The sequence below is a fragment of the Heteronotia binoei genome, chromosome 21 (genome assembly GCF_032191835.1).
Source record: "Heteronotia binoei isolate CCM8104 ecotype False Entrance Well chromosome 21, APGP_CSIRO_Hbin_v1, whole genome shotgun sequence".
Lineage (NCBI taxonomy): Eukaryota > Metazoa > Chordata > Lepidosauria > Squamata > Gekkonidae > Heteronotia > Heteronotia binoei.
In genome coordinates this window covers 75,150,275-75,168,429 of record NC_083243.1, presented here as the reverse complement: position 1 = coordinate 75,168,429, position 18,155 = coordinate 75,150,275, and the positions used below count along the sequence as shown (strand labels likewise).

At 41.1% G+C, this 18,155-nt stretch overlaps 1 protein-coding gene across 1 annotated transcript in view; it reads left to right on the top strand.

The window, feature by feature from the left end:
- Nucleotides 1–14,305, top strand: part of KATNBL1 (katanin regulatory subunit B1 like 1) — a 42,508-nt gene extending 28,203 nt beyond the window's left edge. The window contains exons 4-10 of the mRNA XM_060261062.1: nt 389–671; nt 3,646–3,764; nt 4,120–4,170; nt 4,258–4,347; nt 9,503–9,592; nt 11,295–11,388; nt 12,849–14,305. Coding sequence (XP_060117045.1) covers nt 389–671; nt 3,646–3,764; nt 4,120–4,170; nt 4,258–4,347; nt 9,503–9,592; nt 11,295–11,388; nt 12,849–12,881 — 760 coding nt within the window. The 3' untranslated portion in view covers nt 12,882–14,305. The remainder of the gene's footprint in view (nt 1–388; nt 672–3,645; nt 3,765–4,119; nt 4,171–4,257; nt 4,348–9,502; nt 9,593–11,294; nt 11,389–12,848) is intronic.
- Nucleotides 14,306–18,155: the final 3,850 nt, after the last annotated feature.

The window sequence follows — 18,155 nt, the reverse complement described above, 5'->3', positions numbered from 1 at the left end:
AATTGGAGATGCATGAGTAGCTCAGACATCAAAAGCCAAAATTCTGTCTGTCCTACCAATATAATTTATAGATGTTTTAAATATAATTGATTGTAAATTAACTTATAAAAACATCCTAGAAGCATGAGAATATACTGTTTTGGAAAGTAAACATTTACTTCATTATTTGCAGCATTTATAGTCTACCTTCCTCAAAGACTCTTCAAAACTAGTAGACAGCAATAAAACTTAAAAACATTAAACAAAATAAAAATAATATTGATTTTTAATTTTAAAAATTTTATTTCAAGGAACCTTAGGGGGAAATGCAGAAACCATAAAATGTTGCATATGTATATATATATAAGATATTTTTCCTGCTAGTAACTTAACTGTCTTGTTGTTGCAGAACAACAGTTGGACAAACTGTGACCAGCCCCCATCCTCTCTTCAGAGTAGTATACTGCAAAAGAAAAGTTCTCTATTATTCTCCAAAGCCTTGTTTCAGAAAGAAACAGCTCCCTAAAGTCAGGGGCCGTGACATGGCCAATAAGGAAAATGAACTGGCATGTGCAGGTAATTTGCCAGGAAAACTGCCTGCTGATGGTCGTACATTCTTACTGAACTCCAGTGATTCTGGCTGCTCTCAAGCAGAAAGTCCTTCATCAAAATATAGCGGATTTTTTTCAGAGGTATGTTAAACTTTATTATGCAATGCTTGTTTTTTAAAAATAACAAAATCCTGTTGCTACGAAATAGAATAGTATATTTCAGGCTAGCATGCCATCAATTAATGATATAAGAGGTAGAATAGTCTAGTGCAAGCTAATTCCTTTCTCCTCTGGATAAAGGCCATTTCATTTTATATTTAATCAAGGTGTGCATTATGCACAGGAAAACCAATAAGACTCTATATTTCATATAAGTTCTTTTGTATTGTTATCTTGTGCATGTTTGTTTCTATAAAGCATCCAGTGTAGTGACACCAGCTGTTACTGAGTCTGCTAGTCAATGAGAGGATGAATTGTTCCAGCCCTCCCTATAAAGGCACAGTGAAGATTGATGTATTCCCTAGCATACAGATGTTGGCCATTCTTGATTTAGTGGATGAAACCTTTTCATAAATGGCCAATACTTTATATCAGGGGTATCAAACTCCAGCCCGTGGGCCAAAACTGGCCCGCCAAGGCCCTCAATCCAGCCCGCAAAGAGAACATGCCCCCCCACACTCCCCCCTCCCCTCCAGGGAGGGGACAGGGCACAAACTGCAATACTGCTCTGCTGGGCAGTGAGAACGGGAGGGGCCCAGAAAACAAAAGCCACAGTTTTGCATTGCTCTCTGGCAGCGGTGAGAACAACTTTTCGCTTTGTTTCCTGTCCCCGCCTGCCTCTTCCCTGTACCCCACACGTCTCTGTTTGTGTGAAGCTAAGTCTTGAGTCCATTGGCACTAAAGTAGCCATTTACTTGCAGATATGAATTGACTCTCCTTCCTCCTCCCCTCTCTCCCCCCTTTCCCTCCCCAGCGTGTCTGTGTGTGTTTGAGAGAGAGAAGCTAAGTTTCGAGTCCAAAGCAGATGTTTACTTGCAGATATGAACCAGCTCTTTTTCCTCCTCCCCTCTTCCCCCCCCCGCCTTCCTATTTCCCTCCCCAGTGTGTGTGTGTGTGTGTGAGAGAGAGAGAGAGAGAGAGAGAGAGAGAAACTAAGGTTTGAGTCCACCGGCAGGCACTAAAGAAGATGTTTAGTTGCAGATATGGGCCGGCCCTCCTTCCCTCTCCCCCCCCACCTCTTTCCCTCCCCAGCGTCTGTATGTGTGTGTGTGAGAGAAGCTAAGTTTTCAGTCCACCTGCACTGCAGAAGACATTTACTTGCAAATATGAGCCAGACATTTACTTGCAAATATGAGCTGTCCTTCCTACTCCCCCCCCCCCCCGCCTCTTCCCTTCCCAGGCATCTCTGTGTGTGTTTTGAATCCACTCCACTGGCACCTAAGTTTTGAGTCCACTGGCACCTAAAAATGTTTCTTTCAAGGTATGGGCTTTCCTGTGTCTTGTTTCTCTCTGTGTCTTTCTTGGGCTTGGTATGCTGCAGTTCTGAGTGCAACTGGGTCTGCCTCCCCCTTCCCCTAGCCTCACTACTGAGCTTCTCTCTGTGTGTGTGAAGCAAGCCATAGAGATGGATTAGGTTGAGAGTGTCTGTCCAGACCAAGTTCACCCAGCACATTTCCTTTTATACACTGGGTGTTTTGAACCTAAGCCTCCCAAATAATAGGCTGACTGCTATACATTGCTGTCTCTCTATTAATGCACTGCCTCATAGGAGTTGTAGTTATTTTTCTGAGGAAGACTCTAGTTTTGTAGACAAACGCTCCAGTTTAGTTATGTAGATTCCCCAATCTTGTCAGCCTGAGGTCATCAGCGACAAAATACTGCAAGAGTGTTAATTGTTTTATACAAGTTTGTGTTAAAAATAAAAAAGCAAAAGTCATGGGTGTGGGGGTGAATTTCCTACATTGTTCAGGGCGTTGGAGTAGACAACCCTGGAGGTTCCTTCCAACTCTATCATTCTGTGATTCTATAATATATGTATTTGCATTTGTCTTTTATAAACTTTATATCTCCGCTACCTGGGATTACATTGTAGGACACCCATGGCCCAGCCCGACAAGGTCTCATTTATGTCAGACCCGGCCCTCATAACAAATGAGTTTGACCCCCCTGCTTTATATGGTTTGGGGCCAACATAACTGAAGGACTGCCACTTACTCCTTTATGAACCTGCCCAACCACTATGGTAATCTCCTGAGGCCTGGCTTCAGGTGTCCCCACTTTATGAAATTAGGTGGGTGGCAACCCAGGAGAGGGCCTTTTCAGTTGTGGCACCGAAACTCTGGAACTCTCTCCCAAGGGAGATTCATCTATTCCCTTCTGTTGCCATCTTCCATGAGCAAGTAAAGTTTTAAAAAAAAATGTTTGGCATTTCCTCAGCGATTCCTTCTTCCTGACCAAAGTTTCAATTATTGTTATGCCTTTGTATGTATTTTTGTTGTTTTTAATTGTTTTAATGGGAGTTGATTTTAATGGCTTTAAAAAGTGTTTTATTTTGTTTAGCTGCCTTGGTGCTCTTTGTGAGGGCAGAAGGGCAGAGTATACATTTTGTAAAATAAAATTGTAAAACAAATTCAGTTAAATTCCTGAAGTGAATAAAAATTACTAGAGAGTTTAGACACAAAATGGGCAGCTTTCTCTCAGGTTTCTGTAACAGGACAGGAACATTAGCAGGCTGTCGCTATTCTCTGTTTAGGCTAACCATTGCTCTCATGTTCAAATGCAGTGGTATGTTTGCTGCCTTTGTAGAAAGGATCAAGTGAGATGAGCAGGGTTGGGCCATCACTTCTTGATGTGTTGATTGTAGGGTTACCTTGGGACTGAGTGCCACTTTTAGCATTAGGACACATACTATAGAATTACTTACTAATTATTACTATTAACAATTATTACATAATTGGAAAATTACTATTTTTTTTTTTAGCTTATGACCCAGAAGAAGGTGTACTTGGTTTTATTTATTGGTAGTAATGAGACTGAACAGGATTGGGGGGGGGGGAATGCAGGAGAATTAATCATGAAATAGTTCATAACTATTAAACCTTTTCCATGTACTTAGGTTTCTGAAGATCATGACACTATGGCACAAGTCCTCTTCAGTAGAAATCTCCGATTGAACGTAGCTCTTACCTTTTGGAGAAGAAGAAGTATAAGTGAGCTTGTAGCCTATTTAGTAAGGTAAATATGGAAAAGATTGAGGGTATGATCCAGTTAATTGTAGTGGTACCATCTAGATGAGAAGCACTTGATGAACTCCTTAGAGTTGTTTTTATTTTTAAATCCTTTTTGAGTGGCAGAGTGAAGTCTAGGTAGAAATCTGATAGCATTGCACAGAATAGCTGTTTCCTGTAATGGCCTTCTCAGTGGGTGATATGCCTACATTGGCCTAGATCATACCTTAACAGTAGGTTGTGTGTATATTTTTAACATATTGCTATACTTTGCTTAACTTGAGAAATATTTGTTCCACCGCTTAAAGTATAGATGGTACTGAGCAGCATCTAACTATCTTTTTAAAAACTGACATTTCCAGGATACAAGATCTCGGTGTAGTGGTAGATTGTCTTCCTGCCCTTACAAGCAGGTATGTAAAAATCTAAGGGGGAGTTGGAAGGGTGTTCACGGTTTAGAAATTGCAACTTTTTTCATACTAATGCTTGTCTTGTTTTAGTTTACAGGAAGAAAAACCATATATTTCTGTTGGCTGCTGTGTAGATCTTCTGCCACTAGTAAAATTACTGCTGAAAAGTAAATTTGAAGAGTAAGTTGAAAAGCATTAACCTTTCTTATGAACATTTGGATGGTAACATTAGCTCTCTTCTGCAATTTATTAATCCTCCAGATGTTCATAGAATTGCATGTCTAGATTGGCCCAGGGAAAATCTAGTCTGACTTTCTTGTATTTAAAGAACTTGTAATACAGACGCATCTTTTCAGCTACCCACTTACTGCTTATAATATGCTCTATGATTGTCTGTACACAAGATATAATTTAGCTAGGCTCAGGGCTTTTTTTGAGCAGGAACAAACAGGAACACAGTTCTGACTGGCTTGGTGTCAAGGGGTATGGCCTAATATGCAAATGAGTTCATGCTGGGCTTTTTCTACTAAAAAAGCTCTGGCTAGGCCAAATGGTGCTTAATGCAGGTTCCATTTTTTAAAAATTCACTTAGAAAAACAAAAGCCTGGATGGCTACTCTGTGGGTGGGAACATTTGGATTTTCTGTGCCCTGTTCCAGTGGCAGCAATTTTTCACCAGCCAGCAGGGAGCGCTTTTTTTTTTTTTTTGAGGGGGTGTTTTTAACAGGAAACCGAACATTGTTATAGCATCATAATGTTATAGCAACCTATATATTAGGTTCTCTAGATTCCTAACTTTAATTTTTTAAAAAAATGTCTTTAGCCCATTTAGTTGCAGATATGTAAGGGAAAAGGCATATCTCTGCAATTAAAGCAGTTAGAAAATTGCTTGCATTTTTAAAACGAAAGCTGGGAATCAAAGAACTTGATATGTAGATGGATGTAACAATGTGATATTCAATAGAAGGCTTTTAAAAAAAAAATAAAAAGCTCTAGTGGCCAGGTAGAGTGGATAACCACTCCTGGAGTCTAGGGGCAGGAAAACTGCAGATAAACATGTATCGTGGAAGTCCTGTTGCCAATGTGATGTATTAGGAGCAGCAACTATGAAGTGACACAAACTTGTGTTTGTGTGGAGAATTCCATGGCATGATATCAAGTGTAGTTGTAGTTTGTAACAGCCTCCTCTATGTCAACGTCCTCCTTTTCTTGTATAGAAACATTCAGTTTGCAATTATGTTGTACAGGTTTCCTTCCTCTTGCAGTATTTGTATCACAAGGCTGTACTTTGATAGCCAAAAAGCACATGATTTATTTTTTCCAGTACTCCAAATGTGCTTTGAATGATTTTTTAAAAATGAATAAGTTAATTAAGTTTTAAACTAACTCCAAAGAACCAGAGCAGAAGGAAGAAACCCTTGCCCACCCCCAACAATACCATCAGTCCCAAACAGCAAATAACAAAACCCTCCAAACTGCAAGCCACAAAACCAGAAGGAACTAAAACCTAAGAATACAACCAAAGGAAACAAAAAAAAAAGGCCTGAGGCCCTTGGACTCACCCCCACCACCACACACACAAACTGCTACCTACCAACCTCAAAGAACAACTAACAGTAAAATAAAACTTTTTAAAAAATGTTCAAGTTAAACCAGTCTCTGTCTTCATTCTTCTCCAGTCAGGCAGGATCTAATCCACAGCCCACAGCAGAGTCTCTCAGGCAACTAGTCTGTGCTTGGTGAAGGACAGAGAACCCAGGAAGAGCTACTTGGGAGAGAGCTACTGTCTCCCCATCTCACACCCAGGTCTCCGTCACACAAGCCAGGTCCATATTCTGCCTAAGTAGGAAGTCCTGCAGGACTGAGGTCTTATGTTTATGGACCTGGCGTTGCACAACACGAAGGACGTAGGCAAATATTTCTACTTGGCCTTCCTAAGGTGTTTTTGCTATCGGGCCGCAGAAATACCTCTTCCCCCTCTCTCCTGTTGCCCTGGAAACCAGAGCAAAAAGCAGGAAAGAGCTCTAACCCCCCCCCCAAAAAAAAATTTAACTTTGTTGGCCCTTTAAGCTTGTCCGCCATAGGCAAAACAAAGAACACTTTATTCAAGATCAGCTGGACTGGTAGCCAGTCAGATTCTCTAATCTGTATGCAGCTTTTAAGATTCCTCCAAATACCAGTTATTTATTTAATTGTTTGTTTGGTATTTTTTTCAGCTTGGATACAGCCAAATGCATGCCACTAGTGCAGAGTAGTTTATTCCTAGTTTTTTTGATGGGGTGCAAAATGTTTTGCATATGTAAGGATGTTTTTTCTGAAGAGACAAAGCCCAGGAAAAACTTCAAAACTTTCACATATCCCCTTAGTTTCCCTCCCCTATAAGAACTAAGCCCATGTACATGGCACTGGAATGAATGCACATTCTTCCCCAGTTTTTCCATACGTTCATCTCTCCCCTCTCTTTATCATTTTCCTTGTCAGTCAATTTATTATAATCCAAGTTCAGAAATCAGCTCTTCAGGAAACATACCCTTTGGATACATATCTTGAATATACCATGTAAAATTAGGGTGTCTGTTATGGGGAAGGGAAAGGAGATTGTAAGCTGAGTGAGGGGCAGGGTATAAATCCAATTCCTTCTTTTTCTAAAATGTATTGGTTCAATAATTTTTTTTAAAACGATAACATTTTATTCTGTTTGAACATGTCAAGGCACAAAATCTGGCTATGTTAAAAGTAATTTCATTGCATCCACTGATGAGCAGAAGAGAAATATAAAATGGGTGATCTACCAGGATGATTTGACATAGTTGGATTAATATACATATCCAACTGTTCTAGTAAAGCCAACAGTAAAAAAGGATGTGCTTAGTTTTCTGCTATACCAACTGGCATGGGCAGATGCATTTTGGATATGGGGTTCATGCGTATCTCCCATCTAAAAGGATAGATGGAAGAACATTAAGTTGAGCCAGAGTGAAAGCTCCACAATATGTGGAGACTTCCAGCATAAAGAGATAGTTCAATGGAAGAAAAATTTTGTTTCTAAGTTTTGGTTGTAGTGCCTGCTGTACCACAGCTGGTATAGAGTAGGCTCATGATCTGTCCATTTGTAGGGTGATGTCCTATAACCTTTATTTAATTATAGCTTTAGCTTATTAATAGCCAAGGTGCAACACAGCTGCACAGGAAAGCCTGAAAAGTTGCAGTTTGTCCTCAATTGCTCTTACCCACCCTGAACAAAAACTATTTAAAATATTAAGGAAATTAATCTGGGGGAAGAGAGATCTAGGTTTAACCAGAAACATATATCTTGTTGTATATTCGTGATTCTAGTGTTACCAGGCCTACTTCTAATCTTAACAAAGCATTGGGTACACACTGATGAACTCCAAAAAGAGATCTCAAAACTTTAGACTGGGGTTTTCAGTTTGAGATAGTTGTTATATAAATAGACATGTGATCCGTACATAAGCTGAGACACCATCTTACTTTGAAACCCCCCGGAGGACTACTATCAGACCCACAAGCAAGTCTGCTTCCTTCTTCCTCTCTCTTTCTTCCTTCAACTATCAGAGACTGTTAAATAAAATATTGCAAGAGTGCTAATCTTTTAAGCATGTTTTATTTAAAGTTTTTTTAAAACCCTTTAATTGTGTTTGTCTGTGACAAGATCTCATTTATGTCAGTTCCAGCCCTCATAGCAAATGAGTTTGACACCCCTGCTGTATGGGATGTGGGATCCCCCTTTAGTAAAGAAAAATCTTAGCATTGTACAGGCCATTCTTTGGGCAGATTGTGGTACTTTCGATTGTTGAGCAGCCCATGAACTGGATGATTGAAAAATAATGCCTAAATACTTCTACTGTGTTGATCTTGTGACCATCATATCTGGTATGCCTTTTGGCAAAAACAAGTATTTTGATTTTGAATAAATTGTTCCTCCTTGCAGTATTTCGAGCATGCCTGAAGGGTTCTTCTGAGCCCTACTTCAGTATACAACAGAATGACCTTGTAATCAGCCTATGAGAATGTAGGGATTGGTCTGTGTGCCAGATTTGGAGGGTGAATATCAGAGTTAGCTAAAACCTGGACCATTGCGTTTAATTCAAAAATTAAACAATAAGGGGGCAAGGATAAATCCTTGTTTCACCCCTCTCCTCACTGGGACTCTATGAGACAGGTGCCCTTGGAAATTGCATCTCATTGCAATAACCAGTACCCACTATTCATCTTCCTTGTCTCACATTTTAGAGAGTTAGCTCCATGAGACAAAATCCTATAAAATATCATACACATTGACTGTTGTGTAACAGAAAACCTACCATTTGATTCAGCTGTCTAAAACTGGGCCTAAACTAATGGATTCCTGTGGAATAGCCATGTTTTGTGTCAACAAAAACAAACACCATGGTATCCAAAAGACATGCCTTGCAGCATAAGATTCTGCACATTCAAGCCTTTTTTCCCCCTTGTGCTGATGATGTGAGGCAGGCCAGCTGCTACTGCTAGTCTGCAATGGAATGGGGAGAAGAAAGATACCCTGGTATTATTCCCCTTTCCACTCAAGCATGGTATTTTGGGGGTGGGATAGATATTAAACAGGAGCCTGCGCTTCAGTGATCCAGTAAATCTTGATCATAATCCTATGTATACACCAAGCCCAAATATAAAAAGTATTCACAAAACTGCTCATAGTTGTTCTTTGTACTGTGAGTGATTCCAGTACTCTCTGCTTTGAATGATTCCAGTAGTCTTTTACCTCTGTCCACTACACCAAACAAAGCAACTTGCCTGCCTTCAACTTTCCCCTCCTGTAACAGAAGAGAGCAAAAGTTCCTAACAAAGGCAAAGGAGAATCAGCAGTGATTGGGCTGTGTTTGCAGTGGAGTTCATATCCAACCAACAAATTAGCTCTGTGCTAGAAGTTACATAGGGCATTCCTCTAAAGGCTGACTCCCCCTTTCCTCTCTCGTTTTTAAAGACACTGTAACAGAGTTCACTGACTGAGGACCACCAGAACTTTGAGCAACTTTCAGGTCACAGTAGCAACTTGGCACTTGGAATTGTTGAGGCTTGTGTAAGATTGTCAGACTAGGATTTGGGACACCCAAGTTAAAATCCCCATTCTGCTATGGAAAGCCTGCTGGGGCCAGTAACCAAGCCTAGCCTGCCTCACAGAGTTGGGAGGATAAAATGGAGGACAGGAGAATGGGGTAAGCGGCTTTGAGTCCCCATTTGGAAGGAACTTAGGGAGTAAATGAAGTAAGCAGAAAACGCCCAGTTGCTTAAAAGAAGTGGGTATTTTGTTATAACACTAAAATCTTCTGTTCCAGATATGTAGTAGTTGGTTTAAATTGGCTGCAGGCTGTGATTAAAAGATGGTGGTCAGATCTTTCTGCCCATACAGAAAAGATAGAGGATGGGTAAGTTGCACATCTTAAGTTTATTACTACAATGTATGGCATTTAACATAATACTTGTATTTTAAGTTACATTGACTCCTAAGGGAGTTGGAATTACAGTTGGAGAGTGTGAATATATAGTTTCTAAAAGTTTGTTATTGCTTTGAAGAATGAGTATAGTCAAAAATAGGGGTGCGTGCTGCAAATTTTTATTTAACTTTTGGTTCAGTTATTCTACAGGGTGTGTTTTTCAGTCTACCATAAGGGGGGGGGGGGAATTCCATTTTTTTAGATCCCAGAATTCCCACACCCAAAAAGGATGCTATGAAACAGCCATCCTGAAATTACAAAGAAAATTCCTTCCCCTGCAATAATTCCTTAAGTAGATATAGTCTTTTTTAAACAGATAAAAGGGAAGGACATGTTACCAGTTTGGCCTTCCCAAGGCCACATCACAGCCCACTGCTTCATCTTTATTCCATTGGCAGGATACAGTGGAGCCTTTCTGGTACCCAGCAGCCAAAGAATTCTTGCGAAGCTTCATAAAGGCTTCCGAAGCCCCGGCCAGCTACAGTTTGGAGCCAGGAGTCTGTTCACTGAACCAGCACCCCCACAGCCATTCTTCAGTTTTTGGGGCCCATGTGGGCTCCACTGATTCCTACTGATGAGGTGAAGAGCCAGCAAGTGGCTGCAGTGCATCCCTAGAGATGCACCAGTGGACCAGTGAGTGCTGGCCCAGTAAGTCATGATTGCCTTTTCTTCTGTTTAAAAACAGAAGATAAAAGGGGGACAGTTTGCTGAGGCTGGGGAAGAAAAAGGGGTCAGAGTGCTGGCACAGAGACAAAGGGTAATGATGACCAGGAAGAAGCTGACAGGGTGAAGTAACCCCAGCCTTACCCTTTGTGAGGCTTTAGCGTCTCAGTAAGATGGTGGAAGAGGGACATTCCCTGGGGGAGCCAGAAGAGCTTCATAGTACCCATGAAATTCCAGGAGCGCTGCAAAGTTGTATCTTGCCATTCGAACAGGTTTTTTGCTGCTGTTTGACTGATTTTGGATATCTTTTTGTTTGTGATATATCCAAATGCACACCCCAGTTACCATGTTCACAAAATATTTTTCTGTTCAATACAAAAATGTTAATTCTATAACGTTGTTCCCCTTGTGCTTTTCTCTAGCCTCTGCAGAAGCTTTCTTCTGTTGCCAGCACTTCTGTGTTTGCAAGAGTCGTGTTTTTAAGAAACCTTTTATGCACGTGGAAGTACTAGCAGTGCCAGCAGTGAAGGAAGGGCACCTTTGGATCCAACCACTTGCCTTAGACTTGCTAACTTTTGCTGAAATACAAACTTGCTAGTTCCTAGAAATCTAAATATGCCACCCCACCCAGTTCAGAGTCACACAGAGTGCTTACAGATACAAGACGAATTGCCTTTTTAACTAAGTTCTTATTTAGAAGTTTGGAATCTCTGTCTTTGGTTTAAACTGAGATGACACAACATACATAAACTCAAAAAGAATTGTATTGTATTGTAAAGCATTCAACTTCCTGAGCAAAATACTGCATTTTTTGGCAAGAACTTTCAAAATCTTATTTACTCAATGTACATGACATACCATTAAAGCCTTCATTACATACCATTAGATGTATTTAGTACTGAAAATCTGCATTGAGAGAGCTATCATAGTACATGTCTGAATCATTCCATATCTGTTTCTTTCCTACTAGAAATATTCAGATTTTAAAACAACAATTAAGTGGATTGTGGAAACAAGAAAATCATCTTACTTTGGTTCCAGGATATACGGGTAACATAGCAAAGGTAACCTATTTTCAGTGATATTTATTAACCAAAGTAATTAACAAGTTATACAAATTTGATAGCAAGCTGAAATATATCTAGCTTGTGCCTTTGTGCATCAGTTCACTTCTCCGTTAACTCAGTTTTTTGTCCCTTGGTTCTTTACCTGATCATCAGTCTGTTTTGTACATTCATTCCTGCATCTTTTCCATGATGTTGACCCAGGATTTAGTGCTACACCCCCCCCCCCCAATCTTGTTGCCTTGTGTGCTTAGGCTTCGTTTTGGAAACAACATGTTCAGGACAAAAGGAAAAAATTAGAATGAATTTGTTTTCTGGATTACTAGAGAAGAGCAGAGAATAATGAGAGTGATTCTCATTGCTTCCTTTTAACTTTAAAACAATCCTGGAGAAGAGGTCAATTATATTATCTCCATAAGAATGGGGAATGCTCCAGAGGGGCTTTTCTAAGATCTCTTAGTGAGCTAATAGCAAAAGCAGCATTCAAACTGAGGGCTTCCTGAGTCATGTCCTGTCTTAGCAAGTATGCTGCACTGACACATGGAGAGGCAAAGAAAAGGAAATCTGCCCTGGTCCACACACATAGCTAAGTGTGTCTTCTGTCTCATCTGCTTTCTGATGCTTTTGCAGTTGGTGGGAATGAACATGAAAGAACAAAAGAAGCATGTTTCTCGGATAGCCCTGACCCAAGGCCTTGGTGCTATTCTAGCATGAGCAATATTGGAGGGCTTATGGAGAAACAGGGAGATTTCCTGGAGCATCCTGCAAAAGCATCTGTTGCTAGAAGAATCAGTAGGGTTCATGCAGGAAAATTGTGGTTTAATGTTCTATAGCAACTCAACAGCCCACTTTAAAGAGGCTTGTAAGTTTGAAGAGAAGATGATGATATTGGATTATATCCCGCCCTGTACTCTGAATCTCAGAGTGGTCACAATCTCCTTTACTTTCCCCCACGCACACACAACAGACATTCTGTGAGGTGGGTGGGGCTGAGAGAGCTCTTGCAGCAGCTGCCCTTTCAAGGACAACTCCTACAAGAGCTATGGCTGACCCAAGGCCATTCCAGCAGCTGCAAGTGGAGGAGTGGGGAATCAAAGAGAGGGAGTACAGCAGCTGATCAGCAACACTTAACTCCATGGGAATGCTTAGGTATAATTGTTTTCCCCTAGGTATGTATGTTATGGCAGGGGCACAATCTGCCATCCATGTGGATTTTTAGAAGAAAATGTTATTTGAGCAAAATTAGACATCCCTGTAGAGTACACTTCACAAAATCATTCTAGAAATATCAATGTGGATGAATAAGCCTAAAAATGTGCTTCATGTCTGGGGGCAAACACCACTAGGCAACAGCCTTTGGAAGTGCAAAGGAGCAGAAGTAGCTTACCCTTGGAATCCATGCTGTGTGCCATGAATTCCTTTGAATTAATGTAACTGACTTTCCCCTTCTACTTTTTTAGGATGTGGATGCTTATTTATTACAGTTGCACTGACATTCTTGGAGAATATAGTGTGTGTGTGTGAGTATGCATGCACATGTAACTGTGTTGGCTAAAAAAGCCCTTCCGATAGCTCTCGACAGTGTACTACGTTGAAAATGACACCACTTTTTAAGAACTGTCTTGACCGACGAGGACTAGACCTTCGGTACTGTTTGCTATAACCACTAAAAATCCATCTGCTTCACATTGAAGTGGAAAAATTTCTAATAGGAGCAACTTTTACTTCAGTGAGGTGAAAATGCACTATGAAAACTATATAATGCCTTAGATGCATTTGGGGATCTGTTCAGTTAATTGGTGAAGTCATTAAATGCTACTGTGTTTCTTCTACATCACTGTATAAAACATCAAAGCTTAATCATGAAAATGGGATTACAGAACCAGTTAATAGGAACCACAAGAGACCAGTCACCATAAATATTTTTAAACCATTATTTTGCATACAACCTGTAAAATGTTTTTGTATATGTGTGTGTGTATATATATATTGAAAAATATGTTAAAAACATTCATCTTCTGTATTAAAACTTTGAATTCTCTGCTATATTAATCAAGGCATTAAAGACTATTTTTGTTGCACTCCTGAGATAACTATATATAGCAAGAGGCCTTAACTACTAGCATTGCAAATTGCCAGTATTTTAAGATAGAATATAGAAAGATGAGAGTTCTTCATTAAAAGTCATCAGGGTAGTGTTTATACACTGTGTACAAATCATTTTGAAACAGTTTGTGTTATTAAATATTTGAGTATTTCCACTATTTGATAGGCATACTAAAAATTTAGGCACAGAGGGAAAAACGCTTGTAAATATCAACAAAGGTGAATCTGTGTACTGAGCATTTTTTGTACTTAAATTTTCTAGTGCCCTATTCTGTAACCCTTCAAATTACATGCATTTTCAATGTTTTTACTGTGTTCATTTCTAAAATTATGTTCAAATAATTTTACACGGGTCACTCACCCTACTAGGAGCCTCATCTGCTGTACTCCAGATACTTTTATCTCCTGCTCCAGAAATGTTTACAGCCAAGATAAGTCTGTGCTTTTAAGATTCAACAAAGCATACGCTACCTCCTGGACCTATGTTGCTGGGGATCTTGCAGGCATACTTGCCCTATGGCTGTTTTCCTTAACAATTACTCTTAACTGGAAGAGCAATGCAGTACTTAACATACAAATGTTTATATCTATATTTTGTCATACTAACTTGTGATTCTTTAGTTCACTCTGCTGTGGTATACCAGCTAGATTAAAAAAGAGTTTGGCACCTGTTTTATGTAACTAGTAAATGTGCTTATCCAAATAAAAAAATCTATGCAGTGCCAGATGTGCACTAAAACAGATGTATTTTTACAGTACAACCAGATTCATTGTTGGATTAATTTTTATTAAATATGACTTGAGACTTTTACTTCAGCTGCCTCTGTGTATGAACCTGTAGCACATTTCATTATGAGGGACGAATCTAACATAAATGAGACCTTGTTGGGCCAGGCCATGTGTGTACCTTTTTAAGATTTGGTAGCAGAGTATAAACTATGAAGGACACAGACAAACACAATTAAAGATTCTTTTTTAAAAAAAAACAAACTTAAAACATGCTTAAAACTTTAGCCTTCAGTCTTAAAGGCGCTTTCTTTGTATTTCTCCAATGGGATCCAGGGAGCTGGGCAAAAGAAGCTCTGGCTTTTTCCTTTCTTCCCCAGGGGACTAGGAGGGAGAGGAGCCTCAGCCAATAGAAGGAAGAGAGGCTTGGCTCAGCTCTGTTGTGCAACTGAGAGAGCCTGGCAAAGCAAACCCTGCCTCTCCCCCCCTTTTACCCCAAGGGAGGAGCCTCAGCCAATGCAGAAAATAGAGGTTTTGTTCTATAGCTCTTGTGTGATTGAGCAAGCCTTGCAAAGCAAGAAAGAGGGAGAAGGAAGCAGATGACAGCCTGATTTGGCCCCTGGGCCGCATGTTTGACACCCTTGCATGTTATACAGGAGAAGCCTGTTGGGCAAAAGCAACCAACCAAAAGAATCATCCATGAAAACATTCTTGTTGATAAATTGGTAATATGTGGTTTAGATCCTATTACCATTAGGTGGATCTGTAACTGGTTGACAGATAACACCCGAAGAGTGCTTGTGAATGGTTCTTCAGCCTCTTGGAAAGGACTGACAAGTGGAGTGCCTCAAGGATCTGTCCTGGGGCCTGTTTTCAACATCTTTATAAATGATTTGAATGAAAGAATAGAGGGAATGCTTATTAAATTTGCACATGATACTAAATGGGGAGGGGTCACAAATACAGTAGAACATAGAGACAGAACACAGGATGATCTTGATAGGCTGGAAAACTGGGCTAAAACAACATGGATTTTATCAAGGATAAATGTAAAGATCTTCGTGGTCTCTGTGCTTCACACTCATGGGATAGAGTGCTCGCGCCAATCCCCTAATCGGTACCTAAAAAGCCCAGGATTTTTTCGCGCTCAGCACCAGTGGGCATGTGCAGGTATCCCAGTACGCATGCTCACCGGAGCCAGCGCGAGGATCCCGCCAGTTCCTTCTTGACCGCTGCATTGAAAGGATCTGCTTTTGACTGCTCCAGTTGGTACCTGGTAATCCTTTAGATTTTCCTCTTCTTGCCCGTTTGTTGTTTTTTTCTCTTGTTAGATAGATGTTTAAAAAAAAAAGAACTTTGTGTTGGACTTTGCCCCTCAGGGCTTTATTTCCCCCTTCCCTTGTGGGTTCCAGTCCTATGGAAAGGCGTTGGGGGTTCTTCAAAAGTTGCTTGAAGTGTGGTAGCAAGATCGCACCCCCTGACGGTTACTCCCTCTGCTTGTTGTGCCTGGGCGAGGGACACCGTGTAGACTCGTGCCCGCATTGTTCAAGGTTTTCAAAGCAAACCCGAAAAAATCGGCCTTAGTTGAGTCGGCTCTTCCCCAAAAATGGCAGCGGATCTGTCGGTATCAATGGGGGATGCTACCCAGGCTCTGGCTTCGACATCTGTCGATCCATCGTCACCAGAGCGGGGTCAACCCACAAAACGACCCTCTGAAGGGTTAGTGGTGCCCACGTCAACAAAGAAACTTTGGGACGATTCGGAGACCCGATCGTCCCTCCCAAAGAAGCTTAAATCGAAGGAGAAGCAGAGGAAGGACAGACTTTCCCGCACTCCTTCTCCTTCTCGGGATGCCTCCTCGGGATTTGGCGTCGTTGCAAGTTGCTCCACCTCGGAGGATTCTGGCATCTCCCAGTCCCTGAAGTGCATCAGTACCCAGAAGCCACGGCTTGCAGCTGCTCCACCTTTCGGGATTGGAGCAGGAAATAGACCTAACACAACGGACTCATTTGTCCAGGTTGGGGTCGCATCATCGGAGCGACAGTGGTTCGGTATCGGAAGTCGAGGCCTCAGTGCCAAACTATTACAGTGCCGAACTCTAGCCCCACTGCTGCCTATTACAGGACGGAGAGAGCTCGAGTCGAGTGCTGTGATGCGACATTTCCCGCCACTTCCATTGTGGGACCAACGTCAGTGGCCTTGCTCATATGGACCTTACTCGTATACATCGCCATACCCATGGTACCCTCTTCGTGAGTTGCCGGAATGGGATCAGCGGTCGGAAGCCTCTTGAGGTTTTCGCATCACTGCCACTCATCGTGCACCTTCGACATTGGTGTCGATTCCTCCTGAGAGACGCAGAGAGCGGTCTGGGGACCGGCAAGCTCATCCATCGGTATTGCTCCGTTTGCGCAAACATGCTTTGACCCCGATGTTATCCGAACACTGCGAGAAGAGAGTCTTCGACATCAGACTCCAAGGTCGGTACTGATGATATGGACAGAGCTGCGGAAACTTCTCCAGATTCACATATTGCTGAGGACCTTCCCATATCTCCCTCGGAAGATCTCAAGTCTTATGGGGACCTGGTGAAGCGGATGGCATAGTCTCTCTCCCAGTAGTCCAACCACAGCCAGTCATCGATGACACCATATTTGACATAATGCAAAAAGACCCAGTTTGAAGTGTATATTCCAGTATTGCTGGACATTTCACTAAAGATTGCTTGTGAAAAGGTGGAGAAGTAAAATATGATCTGATTTACTGCATGCCAGAGAAAACTGACATGCTGATCCTAAGTACTTGTGCCACAGTGTCTTCCTTGCACAGTGTTTATTTACACCCCAAAACTATGTGGAAATAAGTTCTGTGTTCAGTGGAGCTTACTTTCAGTTGGGCATATAGTATACCACTGTAGCTGTTGTCCCTAGCAAGACTTGAGTAACATTACAGCGAGTATGCAAAGTGACCTGTCAGTAGGAATAATTGAACTGTTCTGTTTCTGGGCCAGAATTAAATCCCTGGTGGGTTGAACCTTGTCACCATGAACTGACAGTGGTTGGGAGCTATTTGCTGGGTGGGAAAAGGTTTCAAAATGTGTGGACTCTTCCCAGAGAGCCTTTTTCCTGAAGTCAGAAAAACCTAGTAGGACTGTACTGTAAATTCTGCTGCTAGGCCTTGCAAAGCAGCGTTAATTGCTAGTTTTACATTTTGTCTCCTTCCCCATATGCTGCCAGTACTCAGCAAAATTAATAGTTGAGGAAAGTATGGATGAGTACTTGGGGCATGATTAAGTGACACAAATTTCAGTTTTTTCCACAGGATATTTTTTATTTGCTTTGCTTTAAAAGCTGCTTTAGTAGTATGACTGAAGTACTGAGCTGTGAACTAGAGGCAAAGGCAAATCTTACCTTTTCTATAAGCTCATTCAGTGGCCTTAAGCAATCCATTCTGTTTCTTCCCTGCAATTATGGGGGTGGTGATAACTAACTTACAGGTTTGTAAAGATTATAAATCTATGTGTGTAAGTAATGCTTCACCATTTTCTTAAATTTTCCATGTATTTTACAGTGGTATGCGTCACTGAAGTAATTTTAAAATACCAAGGGGTATATGTGATGTGCCATCAAGTCACTTTTAACTTAGGGTGACACTATGAATTAATGACCTCCAAAAGGTCCTACCATTAACAGCACTAAAGTACAATAGCCTCAGTTTAACTACTTCAGCTGCTAGGGAAAGTTCAGGCATGATTCGATCTAGAATCCCTTATTTGTCTTGTTGGTGGTCCAGGATATCTGCAAAACTCTTTTCCAACACCACTTTCCAAAACAATCAGCTTTCTCCCTGTCAGCTTTCTTTGTCCAGCTTTCACACCCATACATATTAATAGGGAATACCATAGTATGAATTACCTTAATCTTGGTCACCAGTGA